General features: G+C 48.6%; 1 protein-coding gene across 5 annotated transcripts in view; it reads right to left on the reverse strand.

Moving 5' to 3' along the window:
- The window catches only part of UNC13D (unc-13 homolog D), an 876,342-nt gene that overhangs the window by 232,730 nt on the left and 622,590 nt on the right, over positions 1-21,022 (reverse strand). For all 5 annotated transcript variants that reach the window (XM_069200183.1, XM_069200186.1, XM_069200185.1 and 2 more), the window contains exons 27-28: positions 19,518-19,623; positions 1,913-1,984 (exon numbers count right to left, since the gene is read on the reverse strand). In XM_069200183.1, the coding sequence (XP_069056284.1) occupies positions 1,913-1,984; positions 19,518-19,623 (178 nt within the window). The remainder of the gene's footprint in view (positions 1-1,912; positions 1,985-19,517; positions 19,624-21,022) is intronic.

The raw sequence follows: 21,022 nt of genomic DNA on the forward strand, positions 1-21,022 counted from the left end.
AATCACTCTGGCCCTGACTGAGTTAAAAAATTGGGACCAATTTGAAAACACCCTTAAGTACAGGCAAGAATTGTACAATGTGTTCCATTTTGGAGAGAGCCTTGACCAGAAGTCATCTTTGTCCTCTGTGACGTGCATGACAACTTTATGGTGGCAAGCCGCTTTTTGAATGACAACACGGTTCGCCGTACCATCATCCAGCATAGATGGTTTGGCTAGGTAGGATACTTGGACATCAAGGGGGTCAACACTGTAGTCGTCCTGTACAGCCCCTTGAACCAGTGTACTGGTTGTATGGGTCTCCCTCCCTGTATGGGTTGCCTGGGTCTGCAAAATAAATCTTCTGGAGAGTTACGTGGAAGCAGTGGCAATACTGACTGGTGGTGAATGAGGGTGTGGTGGGTGTGACCCTGGTGGTGGGGGAGGTGGTGCATGCTTGCATGTTGGGGTTTGCGAGGGAGGATGAGTTGACCAGTTCTTGCAATTTTCAAAGTGCCTCAAAGGCAAGCTCCTCCTCAGAAGTTAGTACCTGTTTTTGGGGACCAGTGACAATGTGGTTGTTGGATTTAGCTGAAATCCTTCCTGTTTGGTGGTGAATGAAGAGACACTTGTTTCTAGTTTGTTTACTAGTGTCTCAAAATTGGGAGCCTCTGGGGCCTCAGAGGTCAGAGCTGAAGGAGTCCTGGGCGGGTAGTGGTTCAGCTCCAAAGTATTTTAATACTGAACACAGCTTGAGGGTAGATGACTCTTGTGGGAGCAGTTCTCTGCCTCAGTACAGAGTCGTTTGACTGGGTGCAGCATTACCCTTTGGCTTGTGGTGGTACTTACAACCCCCCGGGTCTTCCTGGTGAGTGGTTCCACTGATATCGAAGTGTTTTATTTTTCTTCCTCAGAGGTGCTTGAATGTAGTGTCTCGGAGCTGGCCATGGGTTGGGCTGCCACAGGGGTACACCTCCTCCTCTTCAACGTTGAGATAGTCATACTCACCAAAAATGTCCTGGGGGTCTGATAACAACCTGCTCTGCATTTTCATCTTTCCCTCTGAAACTTCAATGTCTTCTTGCACCAGAAAGTGAGGCAGAAGTTGCATGTCAGCTCCTGATGATCTGGGAGAAGCACAGGTTACAGCCCTCATGGTGGGCAGCCTAGAAATACTTGGTATTACACTGTGAGCAGAACTGCAAAGGTGTGCATTCCATCTACCAACATTCTCCACGACAAAGACCTCGTTGGTAGAAGAGGGTTGGGGCTGTTAGTGACCGAGCACCATCCACCTGGCATTAAATCGACCAGTTGCAGTGGAGAGTAGAAATAACTGTGTACCTTTTTGAGGATTGGGCATGGTGACCGTTCCCAGGTGAAGAGTAGTAGCTAGACCATAAATAAACACTCCCAAACCCAACGTCGGGAAAAAAACAAGTTTTGTGCCAATGGACATTGTGGACCAAGGGAGTCACACAACATCCCGTGACTTTAAGCTTCTTCGAAGAAAAACAACTTGTAATGTCTGAGCCACTAGAGGGCATGAGTAAGCATACCATGTGCAACTACAGCCACACAGGCGACACACATACGTCTATCATTGGAAAACTTGGAGTCTGCAGCTTTATTTACTACTTAAATGTTCTGCCAGTTGAACTATTCTCAAAACAAAGTGAGTAAAGAAAGAAGGATGTGTCTAGGTTCTTTGCAAAGTTGACTTACCTCTGCTTTGTCTATGAACCACTGAGAGGACATTTCCTTATTTGCAGCTCAGAGGTTGGTGAGCATGGTGACAAAAGTATGAGGCAACAAGAAGCCTCAGCCTGCCATTACACAAGTGTTTAACACAGCCACATATTTTCTACACCACACAGGCCTTTCAGACCCTGGAGGTCACTTGGCTGACCATGCACACTAGCATGAAACTTACCAGAAAAGTGTCTGTGTGCAGGCTTTCTATTGGCAAACCACATCCCTCTGCATGGAAGCAGAGCTCCAGGTTCTATAGGAAAGAGTATGAGAATAAGTCTGGGAAGTACAGTCACTGCTTATATTGCCTTGTAAATGCCCATTCAGGCCTATCTGTACCTCCAAATACTCTGCTTTTGCAAATACCAACAATTTCTACAGATACTCTGTAAAGTCCACATGGACTGTGCTTTCCACAGAGAGTGCCTCACCCATTCCCTCTTTGCTCACCATGTGCTTTGTGGCTCATGCTCACTTTGTCTTGCACACTTTCTCCCATGCACTCTGTTCCTCTAACATGTTCTATACCTTCGTAATGTTTTCTGGCCTGCATGCTTGACTGTGATGCCTTTTGCATGATTTCTGTCCCTCTGTGGTGGTGCTTCACACATGCTCTGTGATTTTTGCTTCTTTTATGCACCCTCTTTACCTCTCATGTCCCCAGTATGCCTCCCAGAATTTTACCCGCATTCCAAACATGCTGTACACCTCCTACATGCTCTGTGTCTTCCAAAGCTCTCTGCCCCCACAATCACAGTCTTTTGGCTATCTCATCTTTCTTCTTGGAATCCGAATATTTAAGTGTTTTCAGTGATATTGAGCAGACTAATTGCAACCGGACATTCTCTCAGGTACCCATGCAGCCATCTCTGTGCCTCAGCCAAATAATGCATGTCCCTTTGAGTGTCTCCTGAGGCATGTTCCAACAGCCCTGGAAGAATGAAATGTACCCTCCATTCCCAACTACATTGTCCATAACTACTGATCACTGCTACACCACCCAAATTCCCAATGACCCTCTCACAAGAACACTATGGGCCTGATTCTAACTTTGGAGGACGGTGTTAAACCGTCCCAAAAGTGGCGGATATACCACCTACCGTATTACGAGTCCATTATATCCTATGGAACTCGTAATACGGTAGGTGGTATATCCGCCACTTTTGGGACGGTTTAACACCGTCCTCCAAAGTTAGAATCAGGCCCTATATCCCCCCACCTCTACCACACCCATTTTGTACAAGCACATTACTTGCAGCCCCACTTTCCTGTCCCTGCGCTAAACAGGCATCACAAGTATTTTGCCCGCAGATTCTTTGTCCTTGCCACACACAGTAGAATGTATTTTTAGTACTGTGCTACCTACACCTCAGCCTCTAGTCCTTCCCCTTGCCACAATACTTGTCTTCAGTACTATTGGACAAGTTACTTACCTTCGGTAACTCCTTTTCTGGTAGAGACTATAACTAGCTGCAGATTCCTCCCCAGGCGTCAGACTGGATCCGGAAAATATTTGTGAGTAGTACTCAGACGCGCTTGTAGGTGGCGTTGATCGGCTGCACGTCTGTTGTCGGGGTTGTCCATGTCAGATATGATAGCAGTTTATTTTCACAACTTTCCACGCTAGAAGTGGAGAGCCATGAAGAGCACGGACTACTGGTGCATTAAAACTAAGGCCCTAAAAGGGGAGTCCCTGCCCCTAGAAATTAGTTTGCAGAGCGGGGAGGATGGGTGTGCAGTAACTAATCTACAACTAGATATAGTCTCTACCAGATAGGGCGTTACTCTGATGTTCATCAGATAGAGGCTTCTAGCTGCGGATTCCTTACCATTGAATAGATAACATAAGCAATACCATCCCCGGAGGTGGGTCTGGGAACCAAGTTTAGACTACAAAAAGTCCTGCAGGACCAAACGGGCAAAATGCCCAGCCCTACAAACCTGACCATACAGCCAGTAGTGTTTGGTAAACGTGTGCAGAGATGACCACGTTGCCGCCTGACAGATGCCAAGGACTGGAACTACACATGCTGGCTCAGTGGTTGCAGCTTTAACCCAGGTAGAATGAGCATGCAAACCCTCAGGGGGTTGCGTTTTGGCAAGTACGTAGCAGATTGTAATGCAGAATATGACCCATCTGGAGATGGTCTGCTTCTGTACTGGTTTTGATGGAGGGACGTCTGGCTGCCAAGATGAAGTTACAGACTTCGTGAGGAAGGTCAAAAGCTGTCAACTGCCACTTCTCAATCTCCACACAAGAAGGCAGAGAGTGGACTGGTTCAGTTGTAGAACCCTCCCTTGCTGCTGTGATAGAAGATCCTCCCGACAGGGCAGACGGATCGGAGGGTTGATGGAGATGCTCAGCAGCTCTGGATAACTGACTCTCCATGCCCAGTTGGGAGCCACAAGGATTACTTAGGCCAGGTCATTTCTGATCTTCATGAGAACTCTGGGTAGGAGTGGTTTAGGCAGAAAGGCGTACAGAAGCCCTGAACTCCACTTGAGACAAAAAGCATCTCAGTGTGATTGCAGCCTTGGAAGCTTCAATGTGCAAAACTGCAGACATTGAATATTCTCGGTGGAGGTGAACAGATCTAACCAAGGCTCTCCCGACTGCTGAAAGAGACCCGGTGCCACCTCCGAATATAGACACCACTCATGATTGACTAGGTATTTCCAGCTGAGTTTGCCATCTCTGGCATTCAGAGAGCGCGCCCTATGTTGAACCACCAGGGATATGCTATGCTGTTCCAGCCACGTCCAGAGGTGCAGTGCCTCTTGACAAAGCATCCATGACCCCACCCCGTCCTAGTTATTGCAGTACCACATGGCGGTGGTTTTGTCCGTGAACACTTGCACTATCTTTCCCTTGATAGAGGTAAGAAAAGCTTCAATGCCAGACGGATCACACAGAGCTCAAACAGGTTGCCATCGGAGACCAGATGCCTCTGATCTCCACCTCTCTCAGGTGGCTGCCCCATCCCTGGAATGACGCGTCTGCCTGTGTGCCATTGGAGACCAGATGACTCTGAGCTCCACCTCTCTCAGGTGGCCGCCCCATCCCAGGAGTGACACCTCTGTCACTACAGTCAGATCTGGTTGGGGAAGAGAGAGGGATCTGCCTCTGACCTAATTGTGGTTTGTTAACTACCACTGTAGATTTTTAGCAGTTCCCTCCGAGATCTGGACGTGATCAGAGATTCCCCTGATGCTGCGCCCACTAGAACTTCAGCTCCCACTGCAGAGCCCGCATAGGCCATCTGGCATGTGTCACCAGCAGGATGCAGGAGACCATGAGGCCCATTAGACTCAGAGTCATTCTCTCAGAAATCCAGGACAAATGCTAAAACATCAGTATCACAGCATGAATAAACTGGACTCGCAGCTTGGGAGGATAGGGCTGAAACTGCACTGTGCCCAGAACAGCTCCGATTATAGGGAGCATCCGAGAGGGAGTCAGGTGTGACTTGGGACATTTAAGCGAAGCAGCGAATGCAGGATGTCTACCATAGTCGGGTGGTGGGAAACGACAGCCAGGGAGAGCTCACCTTCAACTGACAGTCGTTGAGATAGAGGAAGACTGAAACCCCTGATCTCTGCAGATGAGTTTCAACTACTGCCATCACCTTGGTGAACACCTGAGGGGAGCTGGTAAGGATAAAGGGGAGTATGGTGATCAAGAAAGTGTTCTCAGCCTACTGTGAACCACAGGTAATGTCTGTGGGAGGCAGGACTGGGATATAATAATAAGTGTCCTGTATGTCCCACGCTACCGTCCAGTCTTCTGGGTCCAGTGCTGAGCCAAAGTGAGCATTAAGAACTTCTCCTTCTTGAGGAAGAGTTTGAGAGACCGGTGGTATAAGATAGGGCAAAGATCCTTGTCCTTTTTTAGAACCAGAAAGTAGCGGGAATAGCAACCACAGTCTACATCTGGCACAGGAACCCTCTCAATGGTTCCCTTGGCCAAGAGAGCTGTAACTTCCTTGCGAAGAAGGAACAAATGATCCACCATCATCCGATTGTAGGATGTGGCAGGGATGGAGGAGTAGTCTCAAAGAGGAGGGAGCAGGCCCTTCAGACTATCTGCAAAACCTACCTGTCTTATGTAATGGTTTGCCAGCAGAGCAGATGATGGAAAACCCTGCTGCCAACTGGCCCATGGTGGGTAAGAATCAGACTAGAAAGGTTTAGAGGCTGCTGCAGGGGATGATGGGGCTAAGAGGGCAGCAGACTGTCCAGACCACTAGCCACCTGAAACACAAGATTGGTGGGTGCTGCGCCCTCAACCACACAACCCCATGAAAAGCCAGACGTCCTCAGCTAGGCGTGGCGCCTCAGAGCCACTGTCGAAGAAACCACTCTGCCTAGGGAGTTGGTCGTGTCCAGTCCACAAGAATTGGGAACTTTGCCACTCCTCTTTCGTAGGAAGCTGGCTCTGCATATATTATGCCAAAGAAAGGTATTGTGTGCACAGAGTCCAGTGGATCCCCAGAGGCTTTACAGAGGCTAAAGTAGATAATACTAACGCTCTCTTTGAAGTAGTGTGGTCGAGCAGTTAGGCTTATCAGAGGGTAGTGCTAAGCAGGTGATGTAAACACACAGTTACGAAATGAGGCACACACTCAATGACTAACTCCAGGCCAATGTTTTATGTATCAAAAATATATTTTGTTACTTTGTTTCTAGGACCAAAAGGATCTTTGTTGCAGGTATGTACAGTTTCAAGAATGTATCACTTTGAAGTATCAAATGCACTTTATTTAGAATTGACAGATAAAACAGTGTTAAGGTAAGTAATACTTTTCAATAGAAGACACCTAGGGGGCGATTCCAAGCGGGAACCGCCAGAAGACCGTACTGCGGTCAAAAGACCGCGGCGGTCATTCTGGGTTTCCCACTGGGCTGGCGGGCAACCGCCGAAAGTCCGCCCGCCAGCCCAGCGGGAAACACCCTTCCCACGAGGACGCCGGCTCAGAATGGAGCCGGCGGAGTGGGAAGGTGCGACGGGTGCAGTTGCACCCGTCGCGAATTTCAGTGTCTGCAAAGCAGACACTGAAATTCTTCGTGGGGCCCTCTTACGGGGGCCCCTGCAGTGCCCATGCCATTGGCATGGGCACTGCAGGGGCCCCCAGGGGCCCCGCGGCACCCCCTACCGCCATCCTGTTCCTGGCGGGAACAGGATGGCGGTAGGGGGTGTCAGAATCCCCATGGCGGCGGAGCGCGCTCCGCCGCCATGGAGGATTCTCAAGGGCAGCGGGAAGTCGGCGGTACACTGCCGACTTTCCGTTTCTGGCCGCGGCTGAACCGCTGCGGTCAGAATGCCCAGCGGTGCACCGCCAGCCTGTTGGCGGTGCTACCGCCGACCTCCGCCATGGCGGTAATTACCGCCAGGGTCAGAATGACCCCCCTAGTGCAATTTCTCATAGAAAGCAGTGCAGCCCTAGGGGAGGAAAATTAACAACACAATTTGCAGGTAAGTACTCGACTTGCGATCCCAGTCTTCAAAGGTTAAGGTGTCCGCAGGGCAAGGTTTAGGAAGACACCAAGGGTGCATCACCAGCAACACGGGGCCGCCTGGTGCAGATGTCAAAGTTGGTGTTGGGTGCCTAATGGAATCCTATGGAGGCTGGGGGCACTCAGAAAGAAACAGCTTGCAGGCAAGTACCCACAACTTCAGGGCACAGACCTGGGGTGTTTAGATCAGCACCAGTGGGGCCACAGGCCAGCACCAAACACATATCCTCAGTGGCACTGGGGCGGCCGGATGAAGGGTGCAAACACATGCTTTTCAAAGGGGGAACCCTAGGGATCACAAAGATGCTGCGGGTGTGATAAAGGGAGTCGGTTGAATAAAACCAATGGCTGGACAGGTAAGTAGAGAGCCCACTGGACATTGCTGGACCATCGGTTTGGTTTCCCAAGGCCAGGGGGTTGCGGTGCAGGGATACCTTTAGGAATCGGGAAATCTTAACCGGAGCCGGTTGCGGTCAGGGGGCTCCTCTGGATTTAGGCTGCAGGCATCGTTGTGTTGGTCAGGAGGGGTCAACCCAGGGTGGACTCGAGGTTGGAATCACCTCGGGACCGTCTCTGGACTGGTGGGCCACCTGGACATGGGCCGTGGGTGTCGGGTGCACAGTGGGCAGGACCTGCGGATCCAGGGCAGTTCTGAAGTCCTTCTTGGAGGTTTCTTTGTGAACAGGGCAGTTGTCCTTGAGAAATCTTGGTCCTTGGGGAGGTAGGCATTCCTCTGGCGGTTTGTAAAGGTCTCTGGTCCTGCAGGTTGCGTCGCCTTTTTCTAGCAGGAGTCTTGAAGCCGCAGACAGGACGGTAGTCATTTGCCATCTGGAGTCTTCTCTGCTGGAATAGCTCTTCAGTCCTTCTTCTTCTTTCAGGACACTAGAACTCTAAAGAACAAGGTTAAGGGATGCCCCTAAATACTAGATTTAGGGGCTTTGCAGGGGTCAGAGGGCAGTAGCCAATGGCTACTGACCCTGAAGGTGGCTACACCCTTCCTGTCCCCACTCCCTCTGGGGAGGGGAGCACATTCTTAACCCTATTCACTATCACTCTCCAAAACAAGATGGAGGATTCTGCTAGAAGGGGTTCACCTCAGCTCTGGGCACCCTAGGGGTAGTCCCAGCTGGGGTGGGCCCTACTCCTGGTGTTTACTAATTTTTCCGCCACACCTGCCGCCAAAAGAAGGGCATGGTCCAGGGGCATCTCCACCAGGTGGAGTGGGCTGAGGCAGCAAAACAAAAGGTTAAGGTTCACCGTCAAGTGTTGCTGTTTCTGCAGGGGGGGTATGAAGAACCTCCACCCAGAGCAGGCTTTGTCCCTGACTCCTGAGAACACAAAGGCTTTTACCCCATGGGGTCAGAAACTCATCTGGTAGTGGCAGGCTGGCACAGACCGGTCAGCCACACACTAGAAAGTTAGGTGAAATGCAGGGGGCATCTCTAAGATGCCCTCTGTGTGCATTTTTCAATAAACCCAACACTGGCATTAGTGTGGTATAATGAGCTGAGAAGTTTGATATCAAACTTTCCAGTCTTCAGTGAAGCCATCACGGAGCTGTGGAGTTCGTAATGACAATCTTCCAGTCAATGTACTTAATGTGGCTACATTGCACTTACAGGGTCTAAGAATGGACTTAGACACTATAGGGGCATATTAGACACTGTAGGGGCATATTGCTCATGCAGCTATGCCATCACCTGTGGTGTAGGGCACCCTGACTTAGGGCTATAAGGCCTGCTGGAGGGGTGACTTACCTATGCCACATGCAGTGATTTGTAGGCATGGCACCCAGGGAGGGATGCCATGTCGACTTTACTTTTTTCTCCCCACCAACATGTACAATCTGCAATGGCTGCGTGTATGTGTTTGATGCGTCCCTTATGGTGGCATTGTATATGCTGCAGCCCGTAGGGGCCCTCTCTGGCCACAGGGCCCTTGGTATCACTGGTACCTTTTACAAGAGACTTATCTATGTGCAAGAGGAGTGCCAATTGTGGAAACAATGGTACAGTTTTAGGGAAAGAACACAGGTGCTGGGGCCTGGTTAACAGGATCCCAGCACACACTCAGTCAAGTAAGCATCAAATACCAGGCAAAAAGTGTGGGGGGGTACTGCAACAAGGGGCCAGTTTCCTACATCTCGCCATTGGCAACAGCCTGAGAGAGTACAGCCGGGGCCTCCAACGGGACCTGTGGCAGCACTTGTGCAGCCCTATCTCACACTGTGTGGAAATAACAGTCCAAAAGGTATGTGGTGTTCACAGACCGCAATGCAAGGGTGGTAGAAGAAAACATTTTCTTCCTAAGTGAGTGCAACCTTTTGGATTCCCTATCTGGGGGAGCGGAAAGGAACGCGCCCTGGGATGTAGAGGCTTGCACCACCAAGCTCTCAGGGGTGGGGTGTTGTGTCAAGAAACTTGGGTCCTCAAACATGGAGCAATGTTGGCGGGCAGTCATCCTGTTCACTGGAATCACTGTGCTGGGTTTGTACCAGATACCAAGTAGGACATCAGTGAAGGTCTAGTTGAACCAAAGCAGGGGTTCTGAGGTGGAAGCTCCCAGTTGCAGCACCTCCGTCAAGAGATTAGTCTTGACAGCCACCAAGGGCAGATGAAGGTCCAGGACATCAGCCGCCCTCCTCACCACCATAGCAGAAGAAGCTCCCTCCTCCGTGGCCACAGTAGGGGGGGAAGTATGCTGGTATCTGGAGAAGTATTCAGTCCACTGACCTCACACAAGTCTTCACACCAGTACACTTGTTTATGGGGCTGGTATTCTAAAGGGTCCAACAACCCCTCTCATTCATCTCCGAAGCCCAGCCCATAGGAAAAGGACTCAGGAGCCATGCAAGGAGGCAAAGCTCCTGCTGGCACCGGAGTCAGCTTAGTACGACACCCATCTGGCTGTGTGTCATAGTTGGCGATTACAATGGGGATAGCAGCGGCAGCAGGGAAAGCTGGGGTGGCATTACCGGCGCCGGTCCGGATCTAGGACTGGACCCCTGGGAGCCCCTTGGCTCAGAGGCCAAAGCTGCCAGCGCGGAACCCAAAGGGCCCGTCTGGCTCCATGGGGCCCAAAGGTGCTCCAGCAGGATCAAGCTGCCCAAAAAAGAGGCGCATTGCCTCATAGAAGTGTCAGAGTTGAGCAGGGGTTGCTCCGGCTCCCGGAAACTCTAGGAGGCACGGAGTCAGCCCAAGCGCAGGTTCCGTAGAACGAGGCCTACACCGTCGACGCTCCCTCATCTCGTTAGCCAATGGACGACGAGAAGTGGAAGAGAACTTCGACTTCTTAGATTTTGTCTTATGCAACTACTTACCTGATAGTCCTGAGGACTTGGAGTGGGACTATGACAACTTCGGACTCCTCAAGCGATCCCAGGACCTTCCTCTCGACTGGGATCTCGCCTTGCGCGGAGTCTAGTGCCAGGCTGCCATCAGCTTCAGGGACCACTCCCTTCAGATGCATGGCCTGGCACTCAGAGCACGACTTCGGGTTGTGGTCGTGCTCCAGACATCAAAGGAACATGAGGTGCAGATCCATCATGGACATCGCCCGATGACAGAATCCACAGGGCTTGAATCTGTCTTCCTAGAAGACATCCCTTGACGCACCAGGAGCCAACTCGAAAAAGCACTTGAAAAAAAGTTGGAACGAGCCAGTCAGAAAGTGACTGAAGGGTAGCTCTCTTGGGGTCAGTGGTAGCTGGTGCAGAAAGAAAAGAACTGAAGTCTGCGAGCCAGGTTCGTGCCGATATAGGACCGGTAACATCATACCCGGGGCAGAAGATGATGGGTGAGGAGCTAATTGATGCCACCTAATGGCACGCAGAGCTACTGCTTAAGAAAATTTTCTGGGTCCAGTCTGACGCCTAAGTGGGGGGGGGGGATTCAAAAGTAACTAATGTGCAGCTAAAAGACTATCAGATTGCAATCTCACCATGCTGTCACACTTAGACAATAGTGGCTAATCAATCAATCCATCCGGGATTTGTAAAGCGCACTACTCACCTGTGAGGGTCTCAAGGCGGGGGGGGGGATGGTACAGCTACTGCTCGAACAGCCAGGTCTTGAAAAGTTTCCTGAAGCTAAGGAGGTCTTTGGTCTGGCACAGGTGGGTGGGATAAGTCTTCCACATTTTGGCGGCGAGGTGCGAGAATGATCTACTGCCGGTTGTAGTTTTGCGGACGTGTGGGACGGTTGCTAGGGCGAGGCCAGCAGAGCGGAGATACCGGGTCGGGGTGTAGAAGGAGAGTCGTTTGTTGAGGTATTCTGGTCCGGTGTTGTGCAGTGCTTTGTGAGCGTGGGTGAGGAGTTTGAAGGTGATTCTCTTGTTGACTGTGAGCCAGTGCAGGTTTTTCAGGTGGTCTGTGATGTGGCAGTGGCGGGGGATGTCCAGGATGAGGCGTGCGGAGGTGTTCTGGATGCGTTGCAGCCTCTTCTAGAGTTTGGCCGTGGTTCCTGCGTAGAGGGCATTGCCATAGTCCAGGTGTGACTGTTCTTCTGGGTTCAGTGGGTATCCATTTGTAGATCTTTCGGAGCATGCGGAGGGTGTTGAAGCAGGAGGAGGAGATGGCATTGACTTGCTGGGTCATGGATAGTGAGGAGTCCAAGATGAGTCCTAGGTAGCGTGCGTGGTCGGTGGGAGTCGCAGCGGTTCCGAGAGTGGCAGGCCACCAGGAGTCATCCTATGCGGAGGGGGTGGAGCTGAAGATGAGGACTTATGTCTTGTCGGAATTGAGTTTGAGGCAGCTGTTCTTCATCCATTCGGCGATGGCCTTCATTCCTTCGTGGAGGTAGGTCTTAGCGGAGTCCTTGGTGAGGGAGAGGATCAGCTGGGTGTCGTCAGCGTATGAGATGATGTTGAGGTTGTGGGATTGGGCGATGTTAGTGAGCAGGGCCATGTAGGGATTGAAAAGGGTTGGGCTGAGGGACGAACCCTGGGGTACTCCGCAGATGATTTTGGTGGCCTCCGAACGGAATGGGGAGGCAGACTCTCTGGATTCTGCTGGTAAGAAAGGAGGTGACCCAGTCCAGGAGATTGGCTAACAACCAACCAACTACTTTTCCTGCCACCAACAGACAATAAATTACCTTCAGTGCCACCTGACGCCGGCACCACACTCAAACTCAAAAGCAAACTCCAAAGAATCCAGAACACAGCCATGCGCCTCGTCCTTGGCCTCCCCCGACACGAACGATTCTCACCACACCTCAAATCCCTACACTGGCTCCCCATAGACAAGAGAATCACATTCAAGATCCTCATCCACGCACACAAATCCCTCCACAACACCGGCCCAACCTACCTCAATGAAAGAGTAAACTTCCACACGCAATCTCCGATCAGCCGACCTCGCCCTAGCCACAGTCCCCCGCATCCTGCACACAACCACAGGAGGCAGGTCTTTCTCCTACCTCGCCCCCAAAACCTGGAACTCCCTCCCCACCGACCTTCGCAAAACCAAAGACCTTCTAGTCTTCAGAAAGAACCTCAAGACTTGGCTGTTTGACCAGTGACCTTCCCTGGCCACCCCCTCCCCCAGCGCCTTGAGACCCTCACGGGTGAGTAGCGCGCTCTACAAATTTCTTTGATTGATTGACCTGCAACACCAATCTTCTTTCCAGCTCACCAACATTAAGGTATCATTGTAACCTTCTGCTCTGCCCTCATAACTCATAACTCACCCAGGGGGAACATGGCAGTCTGCTAAACACGCAAACCGTGGTCTCCGCCCTCCGCTCGCTTCCCGCCGGCTCTCTCACCTCGGGGATGGCCTACCGCCTGCACCTGTTTTCTCCCTGAATGCCCGCACCGGATGGGTGCCCCAAGGCAAGGGGATCCCTCCGGGCAGGCTGAGACCCTGACGTGTTGCTCCTTGCTGCTCTCCTCACGCTGGCTCCGGGCTGCCTGGTTGATCCGCCGTAGCAGAGGGGCGGCGGCCAGGTTGTACTTCCAGGGCGGCTGGGGCAGAGTGAGCACAGGCTTGTTCCTGACCCTGCCTGGGCTGGAACATGACTTACGAGAGGAGCTGGTTTCAGAGCCCCCCTCCCCAGTGACTTTAGCAAGGATACTCAGGATTATTCCTCTGCATGTCAGGTTACCCAGATTGAATATTCCTGCATGACCCCCAGGTGCCCATCAGGGCCTGGGGCCAGGACACGGCAGCAGGGACAGAAATTACCTCCATCTAAGCCCGATTTGGATAACCTGGGCCCCCCTTTCGCCTCCACTCAACTATCGTCTGGCACATGGACAAGGACAAGCACGCCGTTCAAGGTAAGCCCCACAATTTATCATTATTACCACCACTATTTTGCGAGGGAGGGGTACTTCTCCAAAATAACCAAGCCCCATCGACTATAAACACTGCAAGACTTACTACTAGGAGAGTTAAAATCACTCCCTCGCTTATATCTTTTTTAAGGTCCAAGACCATTCCAATCCCCCTACTTAACAGAGTGTGCCTACCTCCCCAGTAAACATGGATGCCAACATGGCAGGAGCATCACCCACCCTGTCGGACTCGCAACATAGTTCTGTTACTCAGGATATAGGACAAGGTATAGTTAGGGGGGTTTCTATATTACCGAGGGAGGCAGAGATTGTACGAAGCAGCACAACCTACACAGATTCTCTACTTCAGTCATTACTACAAGAGATGGCAGATAAATTAGCTGTATCTGAATCTAATCAAGCTAAAATTCAGGGGGTTTGCAATGGTCTTGATGCCAAAATGACCAATTTGACGGAGAGATTGGGGGCTATGGAGTCCACTATTGGTGTATTACACGCAGAAGTGGAGTCCAAGCCCTAAAACGAAGAGAAAGATCTGAAAGATAAATTGAATCTTTGGAGAATCACTACAGGCGGAATAACCTCAGATTCTTGAATATCCTAGAAGATGTGGAAGGGGACAAAATTAAAGGTCTTCTAATAACCTTGATTAAAGAACATATCCCAACGTAACCCTCCGTCAACCTGGACTTGGAAATTCTGAGAGTCCATCAGAACCCTTTTAAGAGAAACCCTAACAGGGATAAACTCAGGAAGGTGCTGGGTAATTCTGCCTCATAGTATGTGAATGAGCAGATTCTTACAGTAGCTCTCAAATTGCAGGGCTTCAAGCATGAGGTTTGGACTTTCTCATTAAGATCTGACATGTCCACGGTAACGCAAGATCGATGATGGGAGCTGGGGAAGTGCATGCAGGAGTTTAAGACCCTGGGCGCTACTCCACAATTGAGGTTTCCTGCCACCCTGAAGGTAATGTGGCGAAATAAAATGTACAATATGATGGATCCACAAGAAGCTATGGCACTAATTGAACAGATAAAAGGGGAGAGCTAGCGGGCTGCGGAGCGGTAGGGCTTAAGGGAAGGATGAATTACCCAACATTGTTCAAAGGAGGATTCACTAGGGAGGGTCGAGGGAAGGGCAATTTTGGGGTGTCACGTAGTAAAATTATTTGGTTAATGTTTCACTGGGTGGGGAGCATATGGGGGGGGAGAAATCGAGTCTTACATTTCAATATAATTTTTGGGCTGGACATGAGACAGCTACACGGATTAGAACAGGATGATGGGCCCGACGTCACTTTTAAACTTAAAATCCTTACTTGGAATGTAAATGGTCTCAGAGTAAGCAGTAAAAGAAGAATTCTTGAATTCTTAAGATTATCTGACAGCCAGATCATCCTCCTGCAAGAGACCCACTTAAGATATGAGGAGTGGATAAATATCCTGAAGACGCAAAGATGGATCACTCAGTTTGCCTGCACTAATCAATCTTGCAACATAAAAGGGGTGGCAATTATTGTAAAGAACAAGGTTCGAGGTCACCTGACAGATGTTAGTGCTAACCCTAGGGGGAGATGGGTGTTGGCTAACATTAAGCCAGAAGGGGTCGAATACACCTTGGTCTCATATTATAGACCTAACGTGGATGACCCTGGCCCACTTAGGGATCTCTATGAGCAGTTGTCTGGAAGAGCTAAGAATCTGATAATAGTTGGAGGGGACTTTAATGTTTTGCTTAACCCCTCTCTAGATAGGACCACCCCCAGACCAACTGTCAGCACAATCAATATGAGAAATTGTCTACATAACATAATAAAGAATGTCGGCCTGATTGACCCTTGGCAAATTGGAAAGGGGCGGACCAAGGAGTTCACCTTCTGGAACAAAAAATATGGTCACGCTTCTAGAATTGACTTTTTTTCTGATAGATGCAAGACTTCGAAATAACTTAGTGGAAACCTCCCATCAGCCGAGTCATCTCTCTGCCCACTAAGCTGTGCAGCTGGTCATAACTTTTTCTGGTCCTTGTGCATGCTCCAGATGGACACTGGATAGAACCCTCCTCGCGGAGGAAGAGATCGTACTAAAGTTGAAAAGGGATTCTAAAGATTTCTTTAAGATTAATATAGGCTCTGCATCGATAGCCACAGTTTGGGAAACATATAAGGCCTTCATTCGTGGGAAATCAATTAGTTATGCTGCCTACAAGGATAAGAGAACTAAAACCAGAGTACAGACTCTTGAGGGTAAACTCTGCAATTTGCAAGCCCTGATGGATATCTATCAGGATGCAACAATACAAATTGATTTACAGAATCGAATTCAGGAAGTTAAAAACTTACTTGAGGGCTTCGTGGAATCAATTGCGAAGAGTAAATGGGAAGCCAGTAAACTGGCGCACTTCGAGTACGGTGAAGGTTGCAGAAGGTTCCTAGCCTGGAAAACCAGGTCTGACAATGTTAGGAATACTATTAAAGGTATAATGATAGACGAGTTGGGCAGAACTATCTCAGATGATCAAGATATTGCAGGAGAGTTAGTCAAGTTTTTCTCAGAACTATACAGGGAAGATACTGTGGGCTCGATAAAGGTGACTGATAATTGGTTGAGGGGAGATTTCCTCCCTAGGCTCGAACCAGATAAGAACCAGACTCTTAACCAATGTTTTCATTCCAGCGAAGTGGATAATGTTATTGCGGGGTTGAAGAACGGGAAGGCTCCGGGCCCAGACGGAATACCAGCTGAAGTATACAAACTCCTGAAAGAGGAACTTTTGCCAGTGTTGACCCAGTTGATAAATTCGATATTTATAGAGTCTTTCCTGGTTCCGACCTCATGGAACAAAGCTATTATAACCTTAATATTAAAGCCACAGAAAGATGCTACGAGATGTGAGTCGTACAGACCCATTTCATTGCTTAGTAATGATTATAACATTTTTGCACAATTACTTGCTAGGAGGTTGGATAATGTGATTGATGACTTGGTTCACAATAATCAGAAAGGTTTCATGAGAAATCCGCACCTAGGTGATCTGACACATGATTTAGTCTCCGCAATTGACATCACTACTACCACTAACATTCCTCCTATCATATTAACAATCGATGCCGCAAAGGCATTTGATAGAGTCTGTTGGCTTTTCTTGCAGGCAGTAATGGAACGCAACAACTTAGGAGATAATTTCCTTAAGGCAATTACTATAAGGCACCTACAGCAAGGGTTTTGGTTAACGGTATTTTATCCCCACACTTTAAAATTGAACGAGGCACACAACAGGGTTGTCCTCTTTCTCCTCCTGAAGCCCTGTATACAGATGATCTCCTGGTTTATATACAGAACCCTCAAAGTACTTTTCCGGCACTTTTTGAAATTATTGCTGGTTTTGGGGAAATTTCGGGCTACTTAGTCAATGCTGATAAATCTGAAGTAATGACCTAGAATGGTCCAGAGGACAGTTAGAGAAAAATGAAATTTGTTATCTAGGGGTAAAAGTGGCAATAAATGTGGCAGAGATGGCCCAGGTGAACTTCTTACATCTCTTCAGGGAAACAAAGAGGCTCTTCCTCCAATTATCCCATTTACGTCTTTATATTATAGGCAGAACAAAGTTAATAAAAAAGGTGATACAGCCAAAATTTACCTTCATCTTTAACGCTATCCCTTTATTCTTTAAAGCTGACTGGCTAAGGAAATTGCAGGGAAAAATAGTTAGCTTCATTTGGTCTCATAAAAATCCAAGAATAGCCTGGAAGAAATTGAGGAAGAAGAAACTGGATGGAGGAATCGCACTTCCAGATTTTTAGCTCTATTACTGGGCATTTCAATTGAAAAACATCAGACCACTTTTCTCCAAGGAATATGTATCTTCTCGGCTGCAGGCACTGACAAGGAGCTTCCCGGGACCAGGGCACATATTTTCTCTATAAATTTGGCCATCCTAGGTATTACAAAAAAGTCAGACTAAAAGTTCTTAATAGTGCCTGTAGGATTTAATATGCAGTGGGAACGCGACTGGGAATCCTGTATTACAGTGCACCGGCTTCAATTTGGAATTCGCCTGGTACACCGTTATGTCTGCTAGATACATTAGCTGCACCATTGATAGAGGGAGGAATTGTGCAATGGGGACAAATAGTTAGTGGGGGCTCTGCATTTTCTTGGGAGTACCTATCTGAAGCAACAAATGCTAAGTTATCCAGGTTTAAATACATACAAATTAAAAGCTGGGTACAAGGAGAGCCCGAGGCAGGGCGTTCCACAGGTTGGGAAAGTGAAATCATTGGCTCCCTGAGATAAAAGAAAGAAGTTTCAAGGTGGTATTGGGTATTAACACAAGCCAAAGACGCCTCTCTTCCATTACCCGTAGAGGGAAGGAAATCTGACTTTCCTGCACTGGACCTCCCTTATTTTTGGCAGGCATCTATGAATACACTTTGGTTTGTGGTAAACTCTGCTCCCCTACGGAGGAACCACTTGTTTACCGTGTACCGGGCTTATGGACTCCCGGAAGGCTTGCTAGAATAGGATTCCAAAGGAAGAGTAACTGCCCGAAGTGCGAGGGCGCGCACAATATCCATTTGTGGTGGCAGTGTCCGGGGATTCAAATATTCTGGGGAAAAAGTGGGCAAATGATTTTATCTATCATAAATAGACGAGCTGAGATAACCCTACCAATCATTGTATTTGGACTATATGAGGGTGCTGAAAGGAATATGCACGACAAATTGGAGAGACCTCTGGCGCACCTCTTTTTTTACTTGGTGCTGATAGCACGGCGGGAAATATGTACTAAGTGGCTCTCTAGTCTCCCCACACCTATACTGATTGGCTATTGTCAATGAAGAGAATCTCTGACCTAGAGTGTAGTAATGGCTCGGTTAAGTGTCAGAGAATGTGGGGACCTTTTCTGGACTTCTACAGAGCCAACTTTCTCTGTCTATAGTCCAGGGAGACTTAATCTAAATTAACTCTTGGTACCTGGTTATGGTAAGAGTCCAATGATTAGCACTAAGACACAACAGAGAGGAGGTGGGGGTGTGGATCTGTTCTGACTCTCATGCCCCCCACCCCCACTTCACACCTTCTCTCCTTAGGTTGATAGAGGCTGCTACATTGGTGTTAATCTGTGGGTTAGGGATCTGACCAAAGTCGGGACACCGTATGGCTCCTCCTGTCTTTTGTTATAAATGAGGACTCTATAAAAAAAGAAAGAAAAAAAGAACTCACCCAAACTGTAGAAGCTTGCTTGCAGACCTACCTTCAGCCTCACCCTCCTGCCTCAGGCAGACAACAGAACCTTTCCTTCAGTACTTACTTCAGTGGTTCATGCACCTTCTCCTTCTGTGTCACCCAGACTGTGGAAGCTTGCATTCAGCTGTGCCTGACACCTCATGTTCCTGCATAACTAAGGGCCATTAGTGGTGACTGTATCTTCTCCTGGTGCAACACCCAAACTACAGATGTTTGTCTTCACTAGAACCTGCACCTCTTCTCCCTATCTCATCCAGGCTATAAATGCTTGCCTTCTGCAGTACCTTAGGCTTCACCGTCCTGCCTCCCAAAGACTGTAAAATGTTGCCTTCAGCAGTACCCGAGGACTCATCCAGACCGCAGAAGCTTGCCTTTACTGGTAACTGCACCTCCTACTCATCCTACCTAACCCAGATAGTAGAAGCATGCTTTCACTGGTAAGTGCAGCTTTTACCTCAACCAGACAGCAGAAGCTCACCTTCACTTGGATCTACACCACTCCCTCCTACCTCACCCTTGCCTACAGTGCTGCCAGCAGAATTGCCATCACTCGCACAGGGTGGAGGTCCTCCTCCAGCACCATCCTCTTGTTTCAACTAGATAGTAGAAGCTCTCCTTCATGGGTACTGGCAACATCATCACTCACACAGAAAAGAGGCTCATCTCCAGTGTCACCTAAAGCCCTCCCCCGGAAGTGTGGCCCAGGTTGTAGAAGCTCACCTTAAGGGCCACCTGCAACCTCTTGTAGTACCTGGGGGAGGGTGTCTGTTGGCTGCAGACTCCGCTTAGAATGTTCAGGATGAGAGTCCAGAGCAAGGTCAAGAGGCTGCAGCAGTATGACAATGAAGAAAAAAAAAGTTTCAGAGGGAAAGGAAAATGGGCTATATGGAATAAAGACAAGATAGGTTGCACAAAATGAGCAATCAGGAATGTGGGAAGGTGCAAGAAAGCGAAATAGAAGTGTCGGGAAAGGACGGTAACAGAAGCCAGGAAAAAAGTGTAAAGTGATGAAAACACTGAAGTGGAGGGAAGAAGATTGATTCACGGGAAATGCAAGAGGAGGGTATAGCAAGCAAATTGTGGAGGGATAGAAAAGAAGGAATAGTTTCTTACCTGTAACTCCAGTTCTCTCGTAGGGGTATTTCCATGATAGTCATAAGCACTGAATAGTTACGCACGCCTGCAGGGACCCCGGAGCACTGTTCTGAAGTGTATTCTTAAGTGTAGATGTTCGCCTTTCTTGAGGAAGGCCTGCAAAGTCACTTAAGAATGTCAATGAGCAGCCTAGAGGAATGGCTACAAAGGCCAAATTGTTCATTCTTTTGGTTGAAAAAAGGATACTGTAGTATAGATATACATTTAAAAACATGTTTATTCTAGAGATGAAGTAGAAAACATCTTTCACAAACCTTTTTACAACTTCAAAATAAGGATGAAACAATGCAGGGCAGTGTAGCCCATAGGCTGCCATTATACAGAATGTAAGTATAGCTGTGCCTTTAAGAAGAGAAAGTCTTCCTGTATCCCATCATGCATAGCAAAAGGCAGTTGCCTCAGTTCTTTTTGTAGGCTTGTAATATGACATGAAGAAGTCTGAATATAGCTTTCATTATTAATATTATTATTATAGTTATTATCATGTCAACTCGACCGGGGAGGAGGGAGGGTTGCTTATGACTATCATGGAAATACCCCTACGAGAGAACTGGAGTTACAGGTACGAAACTATTCCTTCTCTCGTAGGGGATTTCCATGTATAGTCATAAGCACTGAATAGATTAGCAAGCCCATCCCAATAACCGCGGTGGAGTAGACAGAACAATAAAGAAACAATAAGTCACGTAAAGAGATTCTTAAGAGAGGCCTGTCCAACCTGAGCATCTGTCCTAGCATCCGAATCAAGACAGTAATGCTTAGTAAAGGTGTGGACAGATCTCCATGTAGCCACTTTGCAGATCTCTGCTAACAGAATGTTTCTCATCAAAGCAGCAGTTGCTGGTTTGCCCCTAGTGGAATGGGCCTTAGGCCTGCCATCGAGGGATTTATTTGCTAACTGATAACAGAATAAGATACATGAGACAATCCACCTGGATAAGGATTGTTTGGAGGTGGCCATACCTGTCCTAACTGGGCCATAGTCAATAAACAGCTGTTGTGATTTGCGCAATTATTTTGTTCTATCTAAGTAAAATTTTAAAATCCTCTTTACATTGAGAGAATGTAGG

This window comes from Pleurodeles waltl, chromosome 7 (genome assembly GCF_031143425.1).
Source record: "Pleurodeles waltl isolate 20211129_DDA chromosome 7, aPleWal1.hap1.20221129, whole genome shotgun sequence".
Lineage (NCBI taxonomy): Eukaryota > Metazoa > Chordata > Amphibia > Caudata > Salamandridae > Pleurodeles > Pleurodeles waltl.